This window comes from Tubulanus polymorphus, chromosome 3 (genome assembly GCF_964204645.1).
Source record: "Tubulanus polymorphus chromosome 3, tnTubPoly1.2, whole genome shotgun sequence".
NCBI classification, from domain to species: domain Eukaryota; kingdom Metazoa; phylum Nemertea; class Palaeonemertea; order Tubulaniformes; family Tubulanidae; genus Tubulanus; species Tubulanus polymorphus.
Window position 1 is genome coordinate 18,395,365 of NC_134027.1, and position 18,515 is coordinate 18,413,879.

Consider the following 18,515-nt stretch of genomic DNA (forward strand, 5'->3'; position numbering starts at 1 on the left):
TTACTAAGAATCCTCTAGGTCATTTTTGATTTTCAAGAATAAATTTTTTTTCCATTTTAAGAATCTTTTGTTCACTTTAGTCAACACGTGAGGTACCAGTATAGCATCGGTGCAGTGGATAGCAAATGGTTAAAGGTTTTTCGTGCCACATGACAGGATGACCAATGCCGTGTGATATGACATTCTTTCTGCTCGAAGTTAAGGAAAACAATCAAAGTATGCAAATTTAACAACTGATTTATTAACAAAAAGTAAAATCACTAATGATATAGCTTTATCAAACAGTATATAAACAAATGAACCAACATGTCCCAACATTTGGATAAGCACATAATGTAATTAAGCTTTACAGCTGTATCAAGAATATGCAATTATAAAAACATACTCCGAGAGCTTTCTGACAATATTAACGTTTTACACCTTGTCAATTAGACACTTAGGTAATTCAAGTTTTTTCTGCTCTGATGCCTCCAATAATTCTCATTTTTCCTGGCTCTGTTGACGAGATGCTTCCATGTCCTCCAACACCTTCAGGAATTTAGACTGTCGCTCTGACATACGTTGCTTTTGGCGACATCGTTTCGGAAGAATATTTGGGACGGGGATCTCTTCCTCATCGCTAGAACTTTGCATAAATGAATTGTTAACGATTGGCATGTCACTTTCTGCAGTTGATTCAGTCTGCGAAGTTGATGACAAAGGAAGTTAAAATTTTTTCACTAAAGCTGGTCTGCTATTAGGCCTAGTGCCCAAGTAACTATCTAGTTCTTCATAATATAGGCAGGTTTTCGGTTCTCTACCGGTTTTACAATTGTGATCGCGCGTTTTCCTATATACTTGAAGTATGTTGCCCCATTTGGTCTTCAATTGGAGCCATGTATAATCGAAACCTTGCGTTTTCATTTTCTTTGCTATGTCCTGCCACAGAGTTTTCTTTTTTGTCTTGCTGTCATTGAATTTGTTTTGGAGTGCTTTGTGGTGATCTATCAGAAGTAAGACTGCTGCACGGGGTATCTCCTCAGCTAAAACAAAATATAAATTAATGACATATTTTTCAAGGTTTTGTCATCGCTCGAAGCAAATAAAGTGAATCAGTCTATTTACTTCAAGTGATGACACAGGTCTTCCATAGACACAGGGACTACACGCCTGACAATTGTAAACAATGCGCTAAATGAATAATATATGGTATTAACATTAAAATACTGATGAAAACTAAATAAAATCTTACACTTGACACCATTAGTGGCATCATGAAATGTTCTTTAGAATGGATTTCCTGCAATTTTTTATAAAACTGCATACCCGTTTTTCGAGCAACTGAGTGGCCTGGTGGAACTGATGTGCTAGCCTCTCTTTCTTGGATAGCTGTGTCGCGTTGCTCGCTTTTCGGATTGATTTCGATTCCTAAAAAAAATCAATATTTTCACAATTTTTCAAAAATCAGATTGTAAAGTCCATTGATAAGCATGATTCCAACAAGTTCCCTAAACCTACCTGCTGAGGGTACTCTAAACGCTTCGCTATAATTTTCAGCTAACTGGTTTATAGTCTCCTGATCTGAAACACAAAATCAAACATGTCGGAATGCATGCAGTACGGTCCCTAAAAATCGATTCGCCAATTAGGCCTTATCTGAACCGGGTTCCTCGGGTGACGGCATTGATCAATATCATTATTTTTTTCTCTATCCAGATGCAGGCCTACACGACTAATAAGCACGTGTTTAATAAATCCTGAAATACTTTTTTACTTACCGCCTTCCATTACTTTCTGATATGTTGCATGATCTAAGGTAAATTTTACCATATTACTATCAATTTCTAATGAAAATTCATAGCATGCCCTGCAAAGAACCAAACACATATGTAAGTATGTAACCCAATGAAATAACTAATAAGCCAATCTTGATGATATAAGTGTATATCACCAGTGAGTAAACTTACACAGACTACCCAACTAGCCCTGTGTGATGAATCATTGAAATTAATTTGAATTTGTGAACCAACAACACAAACCTCCCAAAATCTTTCTTCGGATTGACTAATTCCCCGAAAACATCGATTGAAAATAAAGAAACACTCATATCTCAAGACCACGTTATATAAATATATTGAAAGTCACGTCTGATGAGAAAGTTCACGCAATTTACTGTAACTGAAGGTAGAGACCGGCAACCAGTCTAAACATGCTCAAGTTCAAGTTCAAATTTATATCACAGAAAGCATGACAGGCTATCATTATGAGAATGCCGGTTTGCTAGCGTATCTATTTAACACCCGTATTGCTCGGGTTAGTTTTACTATCAACGGGTGGCGCTGTATGTAAATTTCACATAAATCAACGACTTTCGGCTATTAGCGGTACTTAAGACCACTTGAAAACATCATAGTCAATTACGGTAGTAGTGAACATAAAAAGATACAGTACAAAGATACAGTACGGTGTACAGTTAAGGACATGATTCCATAGGACCCATACCAGAGACATTTTGTTCAGACAAGGACTATTAGTTAAACACTAATCTTCATTTTCAGCAATTAACGATCTGGTGAATTAATTAGTGATTCGGTCTTTCGGTGGTTCGAGATAAAATGCCCGCAAAATAAGAACCTAACGAACCAGGGCTGACCACAAATTGCCCAACAGATAAATTTTCGAAACGACACAATCCAATCATGTTTGGTAACAAATGTGGCGTGGACCATGGTCTTTTAACTGACCAATGCATGACCAGTACTGACCAAATAGTAAATTATTTGTTTGCAAACGATTAAGTTGTTTGGTGTCAAATATGATGTGGGCATTAATCTAAAAATTGTTTAGCTGACCAATGCTTGACCAGTACTGACCAGTTACCAGTGCTAACCAGAACCCCCATAAGTAATTTATATGTTTAGTGAATCCTTCGTTGGTACTACTAGCTCTTACATTTAAATTTGTCGCTTGAAAAAGTCTTGTCCGATTTTTGTTGTAGGTAGCGAGCTAACTTTGAAATTCCGCTAAAATGCATAAGATTTTTACGTAGGGTTTTGAACGAACAACGTTTCCATTTGTAATTGTAACGTGCGCATTTGAGCCTGTAACGTGCACATTTCACTCGCGTGAACGTGCGTATCGGTACCAACATGCGAGACTTGTCAAACTTTTACGATCAAGACTTTTAAACTGAACAAAGAAGATATCATATCATATTATATATACATGAATAGATGGAATGATAATGTAGTAGTTTTAAATGTTTCGTAGCTGCTGTCCACTGACCACAGATCAAAGCTAATTGCCTGATATGAAATATATTTTTGTTATAGAGATGTAGTAGATCAGTGAGAATTCAAACTTATGGTTAATTTTGAGTGATCACAACGCTAACCTATAGAGAAAGCTGTAAGTCCTAAGAAAATATGCATTAAGTATAACATATCTTTCAATATAATGATGAAGTATTCAACTAGCCATCACAACAATAGTTTGACTTATCTTATTGAAAAAACCGGAGTGTTAATGGGAAAACCTTGAATTCGAAACAATTCCACACTCAATCGTTTACTTTGAAAACACAATTTGCATTTCGTGGACATGTATTTTTTTCTGCACCAAAAGCATGAAGTATATTATCTTTGCTTGTAAAAATTTGAAATTTTGGGGAAGATTTTTGGCCTCGTTAACCTGTGAACACGTCCTTCGTATATTTTCTAAGACCGACCCTTGAAATAATGCTGAGAGTTCCGAGGATAATTTTGGTAGGATGTAAACCTAGGCTGCTTCGTATCCGTGGAGGGTTGCTAATACACAATAATCATAAGTACCATGAGATTCGATAGAATATCGTTTTTCAATCATACGTACACGAATTACGCGATATAAAGATAAATAATATGTTCATATACTTTTTACGTCTTACACTGTATATTTCTTTAGTAGTATAAATAAAGAGTGGATCAGCAGGCCACCTGAGACCATTCCACGATCTAAGGTCAGTTGCCAAAAGTTAGTAAGTTTACCAGTGGATAGTTTATAAATGTTATATAACATTTATAATGACAATTAAATTTTCATTGCTAAAATAACTTTGTACTTGTTGACTCAAAAGCAGAGAATTGAAAATACGATAATACGATACGAAAACTCAGTGTACAAATTCAAAAAGATTATCTCTAGTGAGAGATCGAACGTTGTGTCGTAATTTTCTAATGATAAAACATGGTTTGAAATTTGAAATGTGTACATAGTTGATCTTTTTCAATGTATTTAGTCATGTATCATATTGGATGATGGTTAATTTAAACTATCTTTTGAGAAACGGGTCCCAGAGCTGTATCCTTTACTCCTGTAATAGAGGATGCAATCTATTTGCGACAAACAGCTAGTGCAAATAGCTAGAAAAGGTAACAATAGTGCATTGGCAAACTTAGAGCAAGCGTACATTGGTTGTTTAGGTTTTTCGAAGGGGAGAATTTGTGGGAAAATTAATCATTACTGAGATATATCCGTGGCGAGCTTTTCCAGGGATTTAAAAAGTTGAGCTGTACACAAGGAATTTTGTGTAGTCCAATATCCGTGATTACCTCTGGCGTGGAGAGATACAATCTAAAACCAACCCTAGAGTCAAATATTTTACCACAATTTTTTATGATCAATAAAAAGATTGAGTAATAGACATTCAAACAGTATTATCTAAATTCCACTCCATTTTAAACTCATTCATCTCTTCACAAACCCCAACTTGTTGAACAGTCCACATTAAAATTAGGGACCACTTTTCTTGCTCATCTACACTGGCTACCAATCTAACAAAGGATTAAATTTGAGTGTTTGATGTTATAACAATATCAGACTGAAGTATGGATTCGGTTTCTACTTTTAATTGAACATTTATATCACATATAGGGCATCATTTTTACCAGTATATATTGAATAACCTATCCATATATCATCTTCAATTTTATAAAATCTGACTTTTGAGATGTCATTCAATCAATGCATTCGCATGCGGTCGTCGCTTTCAATAGCCACCACGGACTGGCTCCTTATTATTTCTTTGGTGATACCATTGGCGGACGATCCCACACGTTTCTTGCTCCAGCCCTAGAATGCTCAATATTCGTCATGAACCCCGATTTGAGTTTAAATTCAAAATACTCCTAAAACACACCTGTTAACTAGATTACTCTAAAACACCTTTATGTGCAAGAATCAGTGAAATTGGCGCTTTATCAGTTGTATTCATCATTCGTACCCACGAGTCTCGTATCGTATCCTATTAATGTGGAGACCCATCCTCGTAAAGAGAATGAATAGGCTCTGTTGCGTTCATATCATTTGATATGAGGCTACGTGTCATCTTCAATTGAAATCACGTTGTTTTTTTAAAGGGTGGGCGAGAATATATTCTCATGTTTTTGTTTCTCTGAATGTTGCTATTTAAGAGTTCAATAATTTCAGTCTACCAAACAAAGGATTTTCCGTATGTTTCGTGACATGTTTTTCCATAACCCTAGGAGAGCATTTTAGGTATTTTTTTGCGGATGACCGAAAGCTGCTGTCCCTTTCTAGTAATTTGATGATATCCGTCGAAATCTAAATTCTAAAAAGGAATCAGGCATATCTTCTTTATTGACTAAATATGAACTCAACAACAAGTGACACTCCCTTCAAAGGCGCCGAAGTAAAATCATGTGTCGAGTGGAGATGATATTGTGTCAGAATTTCTTCAAAATCGGAGAAAATTGAATATTTTAAAAATAATCATTTTATATGTATATTTAAATCCGTTATAACTGGAGCAATTTTCATGAAAAAAATATCTATGGAATCAGCGAAATGTAATTAAGAGGAATACTATGTTTAAAAAGTTATCAAAGACATTTGAAATAAGTTTTCTGAATTCGTCAACTGTTAAACTAGTAACAACCAGATGTGTTCCCATTAAACCACCGACCGCGAGCCGAGTCGATGTGAGATGTGCCCTACACTGAAAATCTCAAGTGCTATACAACCGGTTTTTTAGGTGCCTCTGAATGTCGGCCGTTAAAAAACTGAACAATTCCCATTTGGAAAGGGCCTACGTAGTTAGAGAAAATTCAAGATGTGTATATCGTATGAGATACAGGCTCCATATTTCATGTGCGTTTGGAATTTAACCTTGTTTATAACGAAACACGCATGTATTTATGCTATTTTAGATTTAAAAAGAGCGCACGAAAGTGTTTCATGAGACCCGCAAATAACGTCAAGTTATTTATGCATTTTTGATTTATATGAATAAATTTCGCTTCGAAATCTTAAAATTTCTCAGGTGGATTATTCAATAAATTCACAACAGTCCATTATGGATTAGTTTGACGCCAATCGTTCTTTTAAAGATCTTTCTTTCTCGAAGAAAGATTTTCTTAAAAACTTTGATTATGGCGAATCTTTTATGTGTCCGATAGTTAAACCTTCGGGTATTATACTAGAACACAAATTTTTAAAGATATTCATAACGTACTGAAGGATATCACAGGTTATACCCGAACATATGGGCTGTTCGAATATCACGGATACCGGATACCGGACACCTAAATACCGGATACCGGATACTCGAGATTGCGGAGTATATAGCGCGTCGGGTCTAAGGATTCGTTTCCGTGCTGTTGTAAGTAGTACTGCCGCGACACACAATTCATTTATGTCAAATTGTTACAGCGGCTACCCAACTTATTTGTCTTAATATACAGCCTGCTTTCACGTTTTTAGTGTCATCATCGATCTCAATATTATACATATTTCTTTCTGAATACTGTTTTTCTTTGGTTAGGTGAAGTTAAACGTTATATTCATTTTTTATTATCTTACTTCACCGGTGATGGATATGTATTGGTGGCCCTTTTTGGTTTTTCTGTAAAATCCTTGAATTAATAGGACTGAGTACTGCTAGGCCCTATATCTCAAGTTGGAAGGCCATAAGCGAGTCTGGCAGTTCCTACCATAGTTCGAAGTGACTATTTACCCTGATGTTAAATTTGATTCTAAAGATCATGAAAATATAGATCGTCAATAACGCTTGACTTGATTAAAATGGCCTTCTTCGTGAAACTGAATGATAAAGATATTTTGTATTGTACAGTACCTCTGCCCAAAACGGTAACGGTCTATTCGGTAATCCGTTCAAATTGGCAGAATGATAAAAAATATTTTCTGTCCACTGTGTGTTACCGTGTCTGTCGTATGTAATCGTGTTATTACTCGGAAGCAATAAATCGGTATTGAATTGTCTAAACCGGTAACATTTGTATGCTACTGTACTTGAAAAGCATAAACCGATGTATTATGAAAATAATATAGGCCTTTTATTCTTCTACTAGATCTCACACGAACTGCCGTTTACCGCTGATCATTAGACCCGATGCGCTATATACTCCGCAATCTCGAGTATCCGGTATCCGGTATTTAGGTGTCCGGTGTCCGGTATCCGTGATATTCGAACAGCCGAACATATTGATACACCGGTCACAATCCTCTCTTTAATCGTTATCTATTAAAATACTTGAGTAAGGCCCTGGCGAGAGAACGTGTCCGTGCACAAATCCGAATGAATAAACTGAAATACCGGATGATGATATTGAAGATAATATATTTTATTTACCTTGAACCTGAGAATGATTTTCCTAATCCCTATCATATGAATCCCTATCGTTCCGAAGCTTCTCCTGTCCTGCTGTCGACACTCGTCTTACTAAGGTACAGATTCTCCCGATTGACTGCTCTCTCAAGATGCGGGTCCCTTTTATAGAAAGAATCGGCATTCTTAAAATACCGACTCTCCCACTCGACTTTTGGCAAGGAGCAGCAACCTTATTGTCATGACTGTTTTGGTCATATAGAATTTGGCCTTAATGATTCGCTGATCTAAAATTATTTTCAAAACTGATTTGCTAAACTAACTTTTTCCTTCCAACCCTCCTGTCATGACGCGTTGTGATTTACTCACTCCTTGCTAGTCGTTGTTGAGAGAGCAGCTATTGTCTGTGAATTACCAACGAGCGCATACAGACAACAGAAACTTCAGACAGCTAGTTTTAACTTTTAACACAAATTAATTTTTCTAAAACATTAGCGATTATAAACAATTTGTTCTTAAACAACATCTAGATTGCTCAAATTAATTATCTTTTCAAAACTTTGTTTTCTTTTCTAATTACAGTACAAATTCATTGTTTCTTTTTTAATTACTATAATTAACTACGATTCGGAATACATTGTGATTGATTATCAATTCTTAAATTATTTGAAATACTTATACTAATTATTTTATCAACAATTTAACTAATTCTATTTTAATACAGGATAAGCAAAACAACCACATCTTCCTAAACTTCCGGATTTTCCTTTTACGGAAAGTAGCCGGGAATATCATCAAGTATCAGCGTGATCCCTTCACGAGCCTCATTATAAATACACTCCATTGTTCCGACCCAACCAAATATGGTTCCAACTATTTAAAAGTTTTATATAAAGATTTTCTGAATGTTTGCCAGATCCCACAGCAGAAGAACCGAGAAAGAATTGTTGTTTATAGACTGATTTATGGTTTGCGTTGGTAGATGAAAGCATCAAACAAGAACTTTCGTAATTCTTACTACTAGTACGTTCTTGTCTGACGGCTTTAACGTAACCCCCACGCATACGGAAACAACATTAAGAACATTTCTAAATACTACGAAACATTTTTCAGTTACTACGAAAATCTAGCTGTGGATCAATATGCAGTTGGATAGATCTTTTTGTTTCGACTCGCATGCGACAGTAAAAACGGTACTTGATATAATAAGTGAACTTCATCATTGATATTTTCACTAATCTACTTGAATTCCAAAAAAGAACTGACAATGAAATAGGGTTACAGACTGATATCGCTCCAAATTTCAATTCCTATGAACACTTTTAATATAAAGAAAACTATTAACGAAACAGTTTTTAGAGGCGAAGAATCCGCGTTACCATCGAATTTTCAAAACTTGAAGGAATGGTTAATGCCTCGGTGACCACTGGTCTAGTACGCGGTTTTCTGAAATGAAAGTGGCCAAGTCTAAAGAACAACTATTGTATCACATGATTACAAATATTAGGAACTCAATGCGTTTAATGATTTAATTAATTGGTATCGCGCAGATTGGTTGAAAGACGGGTGTTAGTCACCTTGTGATTTAATTGTTTTTCATGCATCGATTAATTAATCTTATTATAACTTATTTGTAGGCGCATCCCGCAAACATTTTCTATTCGTTGAGTTTTCAAACGCGGTACTGTTCAGATGATTCGAGTCAAGCAGTAAAAAAGTTTATGTATTAGCATTACTATGCAGTGAAAATAACGCACTGCGGCAAGTGAGGTGCTGTGATCCAGATGTGTAACCCATTTATGGGTAATAAATTTCCATCATGTCAACGCCATTCAAAAACAGTAGCAAAACTTTCTGCTGGTTTCTAGAAATAGCAATACGACGACAAGCACTTTCGAATTCGACCACGATATTTGAGAAGTTTCACTGGTGGTCAGTGATGGTCAATTTATGAATTTTAATGGCGAATCCTTTCTAGTTTCACACCAAAAGCGGTACCGGTATATCGTTCTTTCAAGAACTTTCAATTGGTCAGTGGTGGTCAGTGATGGTCAATTTATGAATTTTCAGTGGCGAATCCTTTCTAGTTTGACACCATAACGCGGTATATCGTTTTCATATTCGAGAAGTTTTAATTGGTCATTGGTGGTCAGTGATGGTCAGTGATGAATTTGCAATGATGATTCCTTAGAGGTTTGAAAACAAACATTACATGATAAATTTACGAAATTCGAAGTCAAGTGGTCAGACTCGGGGATATCTCAATTGGTCAGTTACTGACCATCATGGTGTCACCATTGTGGTCTAAGCTCAAATGAAACATGTGGAACCGACGAAGGGGCCCAAAAGCGTTAAGTCATTTCCTGGCGTGACGTGATCCAAAAACGCCCTAACTGGAAAAGGCAGTCTCTCAATTGGATGAAACCAAATCGGACAGGACAATTAAAATTTGGGAAGGCCACAGGTAGTGGTCTTTCTACGAAGCCCACGCGGTGAGCGTATTATTATGAAATCTTTTTTTAAACCACCATGTACCACGAAGTAATAAGCATCGTTGTAAGCACTTGAAACAGCCATTAACCACTTGAAACTGTCAGATCAAACATCATACCGCATCCCCGCAAAGAGGGGTGGTTCAGCAAACCGGAGTTTTCATTAGCCTCTCTAGACTACCCCGCCAGTACGGGTAGCCGAGCAAACCGGAAAACTCATAATGGTACACAGGTTGAGAGAACAGTAGCTTTCAGTGTGGGCCAAGCAAATTTGCTAATTTGGCATCAGACCACAATTAGGTTAATCATTAATTAGTAGCTCGAAGATGCGTAGGGCCGGACCAAAAATAGTACCTAGAGTGAAGAAGAGGTCCCCCATAAATGTTGCCATAATTTCTGCAAATGGGATAGGTAACGAATTTCGGTTATATGTATGAAATCCATTGATCCTGAGAGACAGATTGATGATGAAATAAGGGATTCCCTGGACTTTTTTTGCTTGGAGTAAGGGTACCAAACACGGTGGGGGATTCCCTTAGATATTTGGCTCGGATGTACTGGCATATCTGTACTGGGATACCCCTCCTTTCTAAAGGTTTGATTATTTCAAAAGTTAGGTTGGGTATGTGTGGCGAAAACCACTTCAATGCGTAGCTAAGATGCTGGCCTATGAGCCATAAGCAGGATTTCCCCTGAATTTACGCGCTTATATATGAACTAAACTCTTAAATTTCTTGTTTTTACTATAGGATATAGAAGATTTTGGAATAGTGGTCTGAGCTCATTTGCTATCGTTTTGTTGCGCCCTCTTGTCGAGACGCCATCTTGAATCCGAAGAATTGCACCGGTTTATAACCTAAATTCGCGAGCGCTCAACAGCGATATGGATGCCCTGTTATTGCATATTCTCGGAGCTACCCATTTTTTGTCCATTTCTCCCAAAGCGGCGAAGCTGGTCAATCTGAAATAATCGAGATAACTCGGACTTCCTGTCTCCCTGTTTCTGTGCCGTTTTCATCAAATTCTCGACCCGTAAACAGGTAAAGTCGCGTAGATAGGCCTAATTTCGACAGGGGCGTCCCCAGGAATTTTTACTTTCTAACGTTAACTGTTGTTCGTGTGTTTTGTTGTTGCCGTACCTTAAATCGTTGGTGGTTAGTTCACAGGGGTTTGGCGATTGGCGCTTTTACGGGGTCATCCTTATTACCGAGATGACGTATTTTACCGAGATGAACAGAGACGAACCGAGATGAAATGAAATATAGCATATTTATTTATTTCTTATCGATTTTAACACTTGAAATCATGTTATATCAGTAATAAATACCTTCTAGAGTCATATTTTACATATTTTTTTTATTTAAAAAAATTTTGACTTCAAATACGTAAACTCGGTTAGCAATAAAATTTCATTGAATTTGATTGATCGACGATCTTATCTTGGTAAAGTTAAGTTATTTTTCTACAAAAATATCCGACAAAATATGTAAAATATGACTCCAGCAGGCATTTACTGATATAATATGATTTCAATGGTAAAAATCGATAAGGAATAAATAAATATGTCATATTTAATTTCATCTCGGTTGATCTAGGTAAAATACGTCATCTCGGTAATAAGGATGACCGCTTTTACGAAACTGAATCTTTGTAAATATATTGAAAGTCACGTCTGATGAGAAAGTTCACGCAATTTACTGTTACTTACACAGCACCCACTTCTCCGGAGAACGCCATCTTTGATGGATTAGGTAATCGGCTAGTCAGTAACCTGTCTGAGGTTTAGTTTCACAATCGGATATTTTCACAAACCACAGTCAGGAATGGGAAGGTCATTTTTGTATGAAATCTTCGTCAGCCAATTTGACTGACGAGTAATTTGCCTGGCATTTCATTGTCTCTTAAGATATCTGTCTCATTTTTGTTGTAATCGACGCACAACAGATTCATAGTTTGTCTGATACCTATAACACCTCACCTGACGATCTTAATCCATGTGCAAATCGGCCGTAAAGTGAGAGTAAATTTCCGTCGGGTCAACAGCTGCCATTTTGAAAATTACTGGAGGTGCTGGCACCTGTGGACTGAGGCCAGGACAACAGCACAAACTAACGAAGCGAAACGACGAAATTGAAAAAATTAAGAAATCAACACTTATTCACATTTTTCTTTTACCAGAATTTATTATTTCATTATTTATTATGGAAAATACGAAGATTTGAAATATAAGTTGGAAAACTATCAAAAATAAAAATTGTCGTTTCGTCTTGGAAGTTTTATATAAATCCTTGTAGGTCCCCTTGTCTTATCATGCCACATGTGCAATACAGAGAAATGGCGGCCAATGGCGAAATTGGTGGAGAAATTAATTAATTTCTCAAAATAATGTTGATTAACCACTCGAAACATACATAAAATTGGATTATTTCGAAAGGTACCTGTGTTAGTTTGTGAATTAAGCCATTAATTGTGGACTGAAGTGAATAGAAAGTATATTTTTGAAGTGTTACTTTTTTCAACCGTGTTTTGGTCCTTGTCATCCCTAACGTTGGTATAAGCCCATCCGATTATAAAAAGCTTACCACCAACGATTAGGTAACTAACTAGTAATCGGCATACTTGCTCGCCGAGCGAGTATGCTGAGTTAGGTATGTTCATGTCCGCGCGGGGCGCCACTATCGATTTTTACTACGCGTTTTGACATCGCGTAGTAAAATCATTCATAAAACCTGTCTATCAATGCAAATGAGCTAAAATCTTTTGGAATCAACCAATTAGATCGATCTTAATCACTTGGGGGTTGGTTTAGTGTATAAATCCGCATTTTAGACGAAGAAAATAGAAATCGAAATATACCCTTTTTCAAGAGCAAAATTCGTCAGCTTAGGACCCGGAATAAGCGACGAATCATCAGGAATCGGAAGGTTTAGGATCTTAAAATTCAAATAGTGAAGACCGCATGATTTTAAGTTTTGCGTTGAAGCGAGCGATACAAAATGGCGGCCGGCACTTGTTATTGAATGACGACGCGCCGCGCTGCTCGTGAATGTGATTAGATCAATATTCAACAATTATTCATCGGTCTAGCGGTGAATTATTGTATTTATTTTCCGATTCATAATTATTCATCGCTATATTTTTTTTTGCGCGCGGATCGCCACTACGCTCCCGTCGGTAAAGCGGCTGTTGAAAGAGGGAGGCGTCTAATGGGATGAATTGAGGCTTGTGACGGGCAAAAATAGAGGCGCGTGATGGGACAGTGAGGCTCCCGAGGGGATTTTCCAAAAGTAGCAAAATTGAAATATATATAAAATATTGTTGAAATTTAGCTCAAAACAAAACAAACGGATTATTATTTAGTTATTATTAGTAGTATTATTACTATTGCTTGGTTTATGTTTCTAAACTGATTGATTTTATAATGATATCATGAATATATTTCAAATTTCAGCGTTTTGAGCTAGGCCAAGCCTAATTTTCTGCTTTTCTTAACTAAAATCCATCTAGCAAATAATATATAAAATATATTGGTATATTTAGATCAATTTGCAATAGGAGCCTATGGCTATAGACCTAACTGACAGGCCTTGATAATCATGTTTATTCATTTCAAAAATTATGTAGTGAAAAAAATAATTTCATCTGAAATCATATCAATATTTCTCAATATTTCACATTTTTTCTTGCCGTTACCATGGAAACCTAATATAATAATCTACATAATAATAGATATTCCTAGATAAACTTAGGGCAAACATAAACTATTGATAACTAGTTATTCTATCCCCTTTCTACATCATAACTTTTGATCTAACATCGATATTTTCATTATTTTACCATTTTTCGGCTGGTTTCCATGGAAACCATAGGCATTTGGAATCAGATGAAAATTTTGGGTCTTTCAACTGTCACCTGAAAGTGCTATGAGTGTATTGCTCTTTAAATTTCTAGTCTATCTCTTTTAGTTTAAGAGATATTGAAGTTTGTTTACATGAAATATTGCCTTCTTAGATCACAGTTTTTGTGTATTGAAACATGAAGACACTTTTCGCTCAAATTTTCAAACTTCAATTTGCGATATCTCGAAGACTACTGAAGATAATTCAAAAATTTAAAAAGCATATTGTTATTTGAGCCCTCCCCATTCCAACCAGCTTTCTTTCAGTGAGATTGGAGCTATTTGAATTTTTTATGGATATAGCTAGCTGAGTATGTTAATCGATTATGATAACCAATGTTCTTAAAAATGACGGATTATGACATAATCCATGCCCATAAAAACGTTTTGCATACTCGATTTAAGTTTCACGTTTACGGCACGTGGTTTAGTGAATCCGATTTGGTAAATCAACTCGTTTATGGACGCGGTTTAGTAAATTGATTTATTAAATCGACTAACTTGCTCGGCGAGCAAGTTAGTGGCGATTTAGTCAGTGAAATCCAACATGGCGTCCTCTTCGACCACGGGCTAAAGACATCTATTGCAGACCATCATCTATCAATAATTCGGTCACCATTGACGCCCATTTTCTTTTGAATCGCGACCTTTAAATTGATAAATTGATTCGACTCATTTACGAAAAACGATTCGATATACTAATCCTTTCGTTTTCCAACATCGAATCGGCACCTCCGCATAAACGGTTCGATCAATTACATTAAATATCATTGTTTCAGATTCAAAATGTCATCAGCAATTCATACATTGCCATTGGTTAATTTTAATATATCTTCACTAGAAAGATTTAGCCTGGATACTGTCATTCAGTAGATTGCGTCAATCACGAGAGGTGCGGATCTGCACTTTTACCAGTTTCGATAAACAATTGGTCGTTAAGGATCAATATCAGACGGTCGTCACGCTTTATTATATAAAATCACAAGGGATGAAACGCAGTTCAAGTTGTGCTAGTCAGTAAGCTGTCTGTGGTTTAGTTTCACATTCGGATATTTTCACAAACCACAGTCAGAATGGGAAGGTCATTTTTGTATGCAATCTTCGTCAGCCAATTTGACTGACGAGTAATTTGCCTGGCATTTTATTTTCTCTTAAGATATCCGTCTAATTTTTGTTGTAATCGACGCACAACAGATTCGTAGTTTGTCTGATACCTATAACACCTCACCTACCAGGATTTATATAAAACTTCCAAGACGAAATGACAATTTTCATTTTTGATGGTTTTCCAACATAGGCCTATATTTCCAATCTTGGTGCTTTCCATGATAAATTATAAAATAATAAATTCGGGATGAAGAAAAATGTAAATTAGTGTTGATTTCTTAATTTCCATGTGCAAATTGGCCGTAAAGTGAGAGTAAATTTTCGTTGATTCAACGGCGGCCATTTTAAAAACTTGTGGAGGGTGCTGGCACCTGTGGACTGAGGCCAGGACAACAACACAAACTAATGAAACAAAGAAATTGAAAGAATTTAAGAAATCGACACTAATTCACATTTTTCTTCAACCAGAATTTACTATTTAATTATTTATTATGGAAAACACGAAGATTTGAAATATAAGTTGAAAAACCATCAAAAATAAAAATTGTCGTTTCGTCTTGGAAGTTTTATATAAATCTTTGTAGGCCACCTTGTCTATCATACCACATGTATGCAATGCAGAGAAATGGCGGTCAATGGTGGTATTTGTGGAGAAATTAATTTTTCAAAATTATGTTGATTAATCACTCGAAACATTCATAAAATTGGATTATTTCGAAAGGTACCTGTGTTAGTTTGTGAATGAACCCATTAATTGTGGACTGAAGTCAATAGAAAGTATATTTTTGAAGTGTTACTTTTTTCAACCGTGTTTTGGCCCTTGTCATCCCTAATGTTGGTATAAGCTCATCCGATTATAAAAAGCTTACCACCAACCATTAAGTAACTAACTAGCCTAAAATATGACTCAAGCAGGTATTTAATACCGATATGAAATGATTTCAAGTGTTAAAATCGATAAGGAATAAATGAATATATTATATTTCATGTCATCTCGGTTCATCTCTGTATGTTGTATCTTGTACATTGTTTCATTGCAATATTAAAAAGTTGGTTTTGTGTCTAGATTTCTAAATCCAGTGTAGCAACCTTCTAATTTTAACCACCTTCAAGTATCTCGCCAACAAATCGCCACAATGCCGATGGCAGCCATGACTATTTGAATTTGTGCTACAGGTGCCATTTACCCCAGGATCTGTCCCTGGTGGCATTGAGATTGTGAAATATGTATCCAGCTGGGCACTTAGTCCCTTGGCCCCTAGTTGTCTTGGTATCTGCTGTCATCTGTTTGTCAGCAGAATAATTATTAGGGTTTCTGTGATGGGAAGAAAAAATGTCAGTTAGCCATTATTGGGGGGGGGGGGAATTCTACAAGTCTGTGTCTATGTCAAGATGAACAATGCAGTGGTGAAATCCATAGGGGGGAGATTTGAGGATTTGTGGTCTATAGGCCTACTGTAAAACTAAAAGTACCACAGAGTAGTGCCTGTCACGTAAACTTCATTTATTGCTCAAAGTATCACTCACAGAGAGCTTTTACACAGTTTCATTGGCGAACATGTGTGAACTATACCATTATGGAAAATAGGGTAGGTAAGAATGTCGTTGACCGACTGTAACTATGCTTTGTAAGGAATGTAGGTATGGCCTATGCGCTATTACTACTACACTACATCATCAGCTACGCATTTTATTATTAAAAGCAATCGTTAGATTGAAATAAACTAAAATTAGAACACTATAAAGTCTTTAGTGAACTAATAATTAGTTTCTTTTCACAATCCGGAATTTTCAGGATCTGAGGAAAATAGGACCACTTTTGGCTGTCCATTTAACGGTAAAAATACAGCCTCATGGAAAACCCGAATTAAATCACATAGTATAATTACCTCAGTGAGAGGATATATGTGCCCTATTTAAATTTGGGCCCAAGGATCAGAGGTCTAGGTCACTAGAGGTCATTCGCGTGAAACCTTGTTAACATGATTCGAGAAGAACCATTGATAGCCGGACAATGATATTACATAGTAGGATTACCCCTGGCGATTGATTTTATGGTCAAAGGTCAAGTTCACAGAAGGTTATTTATGCGATACCTTAAAAATGCAATTCAATATGAACCATTGATAACAGGACTATTCTCACTACGTGGCGCTGCGGACATACGGAAGAAATAAGTTTGGCTTTGGTCTTCCTCGCTGTCGGACGTGCTTTTACTGTTGTGGTGGTTCACAGTTTGGCATTGTTCTGTGACCGTGTGTACTTATGTTGAACTGTGTGGCTTCCTTTTTGCAGTTCGGAGCCTGTCGTCCGGGGTATTCCACTGTGTGTGGAATAGGGGATAGTCCACTGTGTGTGCATGGCCAATGTGTTTGGACTTTGATAATTTTTGATTGCCCACTTCGGTGGTCGGATCCAATGTGTTTGGACAAATTCTATAGATACGAATATTTTGATTGCCCACTTCGGTGGTCGGATCCAATGTGTTTGGACAAATTCTTAGATACGTATATTTTGATTGCCCACTTTGATGGTCGGATCCAATGTGTTTGGACAAATTTTGAGGCTACTGTGTGTGGCTGTTCACTGTGTGTGGACTAGAGGATGCGTGCCTTGCAGGACTGTGTGTCCTGTTGCCTACTGTGTGCCGGCTGGGGGTATGCCCCGGAGTCCGCTGTGTGTGAGAAAAGATTGGAAGAATCGTTACGTTTAATAAAGAGTGATAATGAATAAGTGGATTTTAGGGCAGGGAAAACTCGAGCAGAGAAAACCCGAGAGGTCAGGGTTGTTGGTTCTCCATATTCAATGTGTGTTTCGGTATAGTACGCCCTACTATTGTGAGATTTATTGGGCAGGGAGTTCGCCTATTATTTCAGTTTTCTGATCCGTTCCGGTGATTTTATTTAGCGCATTTTCGTTTCCGTGGGTAGTTTAGTCGCGCTCAACGCCTGATTTAGTTTGCTCCATTCGTGCGGGACGTGTGTCAAATACCTTACATTTTGCAGTTTTACGCGAGCACTCAGATCTTAGTATTTTCATATTTCTTGTTTACGCAGCTTCGTGTTGTGTTTGCCCTTGTATTCCACAGGTTTTTTTTTGTTGGTCAATTTGTCTTTTACCGTTTTCCGAGGTGGAAATGAAATTGCAAAAGATTTGGCATCTAAAACCTGTCGATTGTTTATGCTGGTAATAAAGTTAGGTCGTTGATCAGTTTCAATGTGTTGTTTATATTGCGTCCTGTTTTCAATTCTCTAGTTGCGGGCCTCTTAGTGTCCGTTGTCATGGCTTCGGTCATGTTGGCTGGGGGGTTGGTTTAGTATACTCCTTTTAGTTGCCTTGGGATACGGTACGATCTGCTTTGAAGGTGTGGATTCTATTCTCGACGATTGTGGTTACCGTTGGGTAACTATTGGGG

General features: G+C 36.8%; 2 protein-coding genes across 6 annotated transcripts in view; one reads left to right on the plus strand and one right to left on the minus strand.

The window, feature by feature from the left end:
* Window positions 1–218: 218 nt before the first annotated feature.
* LOC141902556 (uncharacterized) lies at window positions 219–8,060 on the minus strand. 2 transcript variants are annotated; one of them, XM_074790338.1, is made up of 5 exons: window positions 7,628–8,060; window positions 1,758–1,846; window positions 1,498–1,560; window positions 1,306–1,407; window positions 219–1,022 (listed from the first exon to the last, which is right to left on the minus strand). In XM_074790338.1, exons 2-5 carry the CDS (start codon window positions 1,807–1,809, stop codon window positions 706–708), a joined length of 534 nt encoding a protein of 177 aa, XP_074646439.1. In that variant the 5' UTR covers window positions 1,810–1,846; window positions 7,628–8,060; the 3' UTR covers window positions 219–705. The 2 variants fall into 2 exon arrangements, with proteins under 2 accessions (XP_074646439.1, XP_074646440.1); XM_074790339.1 differs by having other exon boundaries at window positions 872–1,022; window positions 1,232–1,407.
* Window positions 8,061–11,045: 2,985 nt separating this feature from the next.
* LOC141901106 (nuclear pore complex protein Nup93-like) overlaps window positions 11,046–18,515 on the plus strand; it is an 84,342-nt gene continuing 76,872 nt past the window's right edge. Inside the window, exon 1 of one of the 4 annotated variants that reach the window (XM_074788185.1) lies at window positions 11,046–11,135. The gene's annotated coding sequence lies outside the window, so the exon portion shown is untranslated. Of the gene's footprint in view, window positions 11,136–11,714; window positions 11,847–12,374; window positions 12,530–16,544; window positions 16,690–18,515 lie in introns of those variants that run through there. The other 3 variants (XM_074788186.1, XM_074788187.1, XM_074788189.1) reach the window with 3 other exon arrangements.